General features: G+C 43.2%; 1 protein-coding gene and 2 non-coding genes across 3 annotated transcripts; all 3 read left to right on the top strand.

Annotated features, from left to right (window-relative positions):
• The first annotated feature begins 3,251 nt into the window (after positions 1-3,251).
• LOC106570097 (40S ribosomal protein S27) lies at positions 3,252-5,931 on the top strand. The gene is made up of 4 exons (XM_014142097.2): positions 3,252-3,522; positions 4,536-4,644; positions 4,892-5,002; positions 5,670-5,931. Exons 1-4 carry the CDS (start codon positions 3,517-3,519, stop codon positions 5,696-5,698), a joined length of 255 nt encoding a protein of 84 aa, XP_013997572.1. The 5' UTR covers positions 3,252-3,516; the 3' UTR covers positions 5,699-5,931.
• On the top strand, positions 4,199-4,274 carry trnaa-ugc (transfer RNA alanine (anticodon UGC)). The gene has a single exon. It is a non-coding gene; the product is annotated as a tRNA-Ala (tRNA).
• On the top strand, positions 5,262-5,394 carry LOC123726950 (small nucleolar RNA SNORA35). Its single transcript, XR_006759057.1, has one exon. It is a non-coding gene; the product is annotated as a small nucleolar RNA SNORA35 (small nucleolar RNA).
• Positions 5,932-6,000: the final 69 nt, after the last annotated feature.

Genomic DNA, 6,000 nt, shown 5'->3' with positions numbered 1-6,000 from the left:
TTGCTGTACACAGTGTGCACTTGCATGTCCATGCCCTCACTGAGGCTGCTGTCCTTGTAGGTAAGAAACTTCCTGGAGAGTGTGTCTGCGACAGGGATGTCTTTGCCTGGACGGTGAGTGATTGTGAAGTCGTATTTTTGTAGTTGAAGGATCATTCTCTGTAGCCTTGGCGGGGCTGCAGCTAGTGGTTTCGTCATGATTGACTCAAGGGGCTTGTGGTCGGATTCCACAATGACTTGTCGTCCATATACGTACTGATGGAAACGTTTACATCCGAACAGAATGGCATAGAGCTCCTTTTCGATTTGAGCGTAGTTGATTTCACAGTCTGTGAGAGATTTGGAAGCGTAGCCGATGGGCTTTCCTTCTTGCAGTAGCACTGCACCTAGTCCATACTTCGACGCGTCCACTTGGAGTCTGAGCTCTTTGTTGGGGTCGTAGTAGGCAAGGATTGGTCCTGGTTCTCTCGTGATCAAGTCTTTCACATTCTGGAAAGCAATGTCATGTTGCTTGTCCCAAAGAAACTCACTGGACTGCTTTAGCAGTTGACGCAGGGGTGCATTAGCATTGGAGATGCTGGGTGCGAACTTGGCTAAGTAGTTGACCATGCCAAGCACTGTTTCCAGCTCTGCACGGTTCTTTGGTGGCTCCATTTCTTTTATGGCTGAGATCTTCTGTGGATCTGGCTTGATTCCATTCGCTGTGAGAAGATGTCCGAAGTAGCTGACCTCTGTAGCGCTGACTGTGCTCTTCTCGGGGTTGAGCCGGACTCCTCTATTTGCATTTGAAAGTGCATGTGCCTTTTACTGGGAGCTGTTCACCACCATAACCAGTCAGTCTGCGCATGGTGGGCTGTAGCTCTCACTCAGATGTCAAGCTGCGGTACTTATTCAGAGGAATAATGTTTACTTGTGCACCAGTGTCTAGTTTGAACTTTAGCTTTGTGCCTTGTGTTCCTATCTCAATGTCAGCAAAGGCTTGCTCTGTCTCTGATATGTGACTTTTCTGTGTCACTGAATCAATAAACAGTTCATCATCATTTGACTCTTTGATTGACATTTCATCTTCACTCACTGTGTGTACTGTTTTTCCACGGTAAGCTCTGCACACTTTTGCAAAGTGATTCCATTTACCACATTTAGTACACTGTTTGCCTTTAGCTGGGCAATTTCCTTGTTCGCCATGCACTTTGTATCCACAATATCCACATGTTTTGGGGCGTTTTGAGTCTGTGTCGCTCTGTTTTGGAGTTATGTCTCTCTCCGTTCTGAAACGCTCTCTCTGGGCACCGGAGGTGTGCTTTGATGTCTGCCTGACTGCGTGCACTGCTTGTTCACGTGATGCGCTCGTGCTGCCGCGCGAAATGGTTTTCATCCGAGCCTGTGCTAGCTCGTGAGATCTGGCTATGTCGATAGCTTTGTCCAGCGTTAGCTCAGACCCAACATTCAAAAGTTTCTCTCTCACTCGCGGTGAGTGTATTCCAAATACAATACGGTCCCTGACCATCTCATCCTTGTTTGCATAATCACAGTCTTTCACAAGCAGACGCAGCTCAGTCACAAACTGTTCAAAAGACTCGCTAGCTCCCTGTACTTTCTCATGGAATTTGTACCTAGCGAAAATTGTATTAGTCTTCGGCACAACATATGCTTCAAAACGATCGTAGTATGTTTTCAGTACCTTTGATTCAGCCTCGGTAAGTGTCCATGTGTTGTAAATATCTCTCCCTTTTTCACCGATCCAGAGGAGCAGGTAGCTACATTTTTCCTCTTCTCTTTCCTTCAGAGGACCAGTGAACATTAGCTCCACATGCTGTTTGTACTTACGCCATGCATCGGGTAAGTTTGTAGACTCCCAGTCCATTCGAGGTGAAGGAACTCCAGAAAAATCCATCTTTTAAGACCATTTACTCTGACACCATGTCTTGTTTTGTACGCTTTGTACAAAATAATAAAACGCAGAACTACAGGATGTTTCTTAACATAACTCTTTATTAACTAGCTACAACTACATGTTAGCCTATCTCCAACCACGATCAACTGAACATGACCTAACCGTCTGGGTGGTCTTAACCAATCACCGCACAGTATGATACGGCGGTAAAATGCATCCAATTATAATTCAGTATGTATTCACATATGAATATTACAACCTCTTGCTAGCATAACAAATTACTAGCTAGACATTTTATGACTTTTGAGTGTGTTATTAAATTAAATCTGGAGTGTCAGAGTGCACTCTGGACGTCCGTAAACCCATAGCTTTGTCAGATTGTCGGTTCATAAATTCAGATAGCACACTGGACGCTCTGGCCAAGGAGTAGGGTTGATCTGAGGTTCACCGGCAGTCAAGCACCCAAGCTAACTGGCTAATGTTGGTTAGACACAAATGAGAGAACACCTCACTCTGACAATTTTTTCTGCCCTAGGCATAGCTGGTTAGGCTGTTTTCATGTTATCCAGAGCGTTGGTGACTGTAGCTGTGCTGCTTGCAACAATTGAATTAAGCTTTTTTCCCCCCAACGTTTACTGACACCAGCCATTTTCAACTGGTGTTGAGCGTTGGTAAATTCATCAGTTGTTCGACGCTCTGGCACACAGACGAGTTCCATTAACTCCATTGAAAAGCAAAACGATTATACATACCACTTAGCTAAGCATGATGTGAATAATCAAGTCAAAGTTGGATAGTTAGTTAGATAGCAGATAGTTAATATACTGCCTGGCAAGTTCGATATATTACTAGCCAACAAACATTAGGGGCGGCAGGTTGCCTAGTGGTTAGCGTGTTGGGACAGTAACTGAAAGTTTGCTGGATCAAATCCCCGTCCTGTCATGGTAACAAGGCAGCTAAACCACTGTTCCCCGGTAGGCTGTCATTGTAAATAAGAATTTGTTCTTAACGGACTTGCCTAGTTATTTAAAATGTTATTTTTTGTATTATTATTGGGTAACTAGTACCAGTGCATACTGCTGTAACGCTAGTTCGTAAGAACAGCGTAGCTAACACTTAACGTAACCAATTTGAACAGTTATTATTTTATTACATTGCTCAACATTTTCTTAGCATTTTTCATAAATAGTTTAAGAAATGAATTTGCATCCGCTCTCGTTGGACTTCGGCTGCATATTTTCTGCCATTTTCTTCAACTTTAAAAACGTTGTGAAGCCACGCCCATTTCTGAAGAATTGTATTATGGGCCTTAAAAGTACGGAAATAGTGTCTACTGCGTGTGTACTTCGTATTTTGGCGAATTTAGTATGACATCCGGGAACTTTTGGCATACTAATTATATCCATACTTTGATCAATAACTATACTATATACTCAATTTACGTCACAAATAGTACGGTTAGTATGAGTATTCGAACACAGCTTATGTGTTTTGACCTTACAAATATGTCCACCAACCTCTTCTAATTCACTCACTTCCTGCCGGTGCACAAAATGAGTGTCAATATGAACCTCCTGTTTCCGGCAATGCCTCCTTTCCGGCAGCGGCTATTTCCTCGCCAACATGCCAGTGAGTACCGGAGCCTGACATAATCACGATTTTAACCGTTCATATGGGGCTTTAGATGCCAATACTGGAGTCAGTAATGCATAATAATGCGAGTACTGACTGTTGTGTGTTTTAGCTCTGTCGGCCTATTCAGTGCCGAGGTGTTGCTATCACAATCGTTCACATACGCGCGCATTGTGATACAAGATGGCGACCTGCATATCGCAAACATGGAGAAGGAGTCACCTGAAAATTGAACATTGTCTAAATATATATACGTGCAATAGTGGCCACTGTTAAACATACTATTGACTTGTGTACTAGTAGATTATGTAGTGCCAGTTACTGCTCAAATCCCAAGTGAACATGTGTTATTATTTTGCCTCGAACAAGGGTCAGCGTTGACGTTACCTAATCCAGTGAGCAAGAGTTCAGGGTGGTAGCTATGAGGTTTTGGATCGCAAATTCATTACAGTTCCTTGGCAGTATCACTCGCAGCAATTTTCCTATTTTGATGTCAATTTCAACCAAGCTTGAGTGGTTATGTGATTCGATTTCAATGTAATTCAACTGGCTGTGAGCCAACACCCATTGTGGGTTGTGTATCTGACATAACTACATCGCAGTATCATCCACTAGTTTTCTCTGGATAAGGGGGTCTGCTAATGACAAATGTTAAATGCACGGTCTGTCACTCGGTCCCGTGTGGCTCAGTTGGTAGAGCATGGTGTTTGCAACGCCATGGTTGTGGGTTCGATTCCCACGGGGGACCAGTACGGAGAAAAAAAATGTAAATGTATGCATTTAATAATAGTTGTTATATACAGCATCCACCTTCACATAAAATATTTGCTTCTGTAAACAGGATCAGGGTCATTAAAACATTTAAAACTCTGATCTCAAGGCTCACGCATTCAAACGGACAGACTGATAAGAGCGTCTGCTAAATGACTAAAATGTAAAAGTAAACCGTAGTCCTAACTACTCAAACTAAATGTAGTGTTTTAAGCAGTCTTTTGTCCACTCTTCTGCAGCTCGCAAAAGACTTGTTGCACCCATCCCCTGAGGAGGAGAAGAGGAGCCACAAGAAGAAGCGTCTCGTCCAGAGCCCTAACTCCTATTTCATGGATGTTAAGTGCCCAGGTAGATTCAGCTCTTTCCTTAATTGGACTCAAGTTTGAAGGGCCACCTTGTCTATGCACTAGCTTAATGAGTCAGTGCTTACAACATTGTATTCATTAGGAAGCAAATGGGGCGGGACCTATTAGTATTTGTCCAATAAGAAACACTCATTTTAGTTTCTTTGCTACTGTGTACACCCCCAGGCACTAATGATGTTGACGTCTTCAGATTGTGTGTGTAATGTTTTGTATTTTTCTGTTTCCCTCAGGATGCTACAAGATCACAACTGTGTTCAGCCACGCCCAGACAGTCGTGCTGTGTGTGGGTTGCTCCACAGTTCTGTGTCAGCCCACTGGCGGCAAAGCACGTCTCACAGAGGGTCAGTAGTCTCAGCATTCTGTCTCCCCCTAAATTTTCCAACTCATGTTGGAGAGTGGATAGTCTCTGATAATTTAATGTCTATGGGAAAACAACACAGTTAAGTACAGCATGTCAATATTTGTTGATGTAGTTGGTACTATTGCCAGTTACTATGTTAATGAATAGTAATTTGACTGGCTGATATTGGCACAGATTAATTCAGACTTGTCACATTCACTGTAGATGTTAATGGCTCATATCTTTATCAAATGACCTGACTGCACTGTCAAGTGACTGGACTGCCACCCCAATGGTTGTACTGTCTCATTCCAGTGCAAGATGATAAATCTCAGTTTGCAGAAGGGTAGGGCTAGACCACTGGCTCTCCCCTTTCGAAGGCTGAGAACAAGATGCAAGTTATGCTATGGTGCTACTTATTATTTAGGTGTTGCAGTACACTGGATTCCAACATTGCGTAACCTTACTATGGCTTTAGCAGATTTTAAATTATTGTTTTGGCAGTGAATGCTTTCCTGACATGTAGACTGTTTAGCACTAGATGCTGTAAATATGCAACCAAATGAATAAACACTGTGTCCCGCTACTCTCTAATCATTCAGATTGTCGTGTGTAGCGGTAATGCCCCATTTGCCTGCGGCCTGACTGTCATTTTCTCTCTCCATCAGGGTGCTCATTCAGGAGGAAGCAGCATTAGTTGTACTCCCGATGCCCTGGTAGAGATGTAAGGGAGAGGAGGGGTTGGACAGGTTGATTTCAGCGACTCCAGCCTCGACACAGCAGTCACTGCATCCAAGAAACAGCAGATTGATCTAGAAGTGCTCACGACGTCTGGACACCAGATGGGAGTACTCTATGATAGTCCACTTTGTTGCTGTAACTCAACCCTCCAACCCAGTCTCTTAATAAAATATTGTTTTGGCTAAAGAATTGGTGTGGTTTGAACTTTTGTTCCCTTTTCCATATTTGCCTATGATGGCATGGAAATGCTGTTCTATC

Source organism: Salmo salar, chromosome ssa14 (assembly GCF_905237065.1).
Source record: "Salmo salar chromosome ssa14, Ssal_v3.1, whole genome shotgun sequence".
Lineage (NCBI taxonomy): Eukaryota > Metazoa > Chordata > Actinopteri > Salmoniformes > Salmonidae > Salmo > Salmo salar.
The sequence above is the reverse complement of the archived record's forward strand: the minus strand, read 5'-3'. Positions and strand labels throughout refer to the sequence as shown.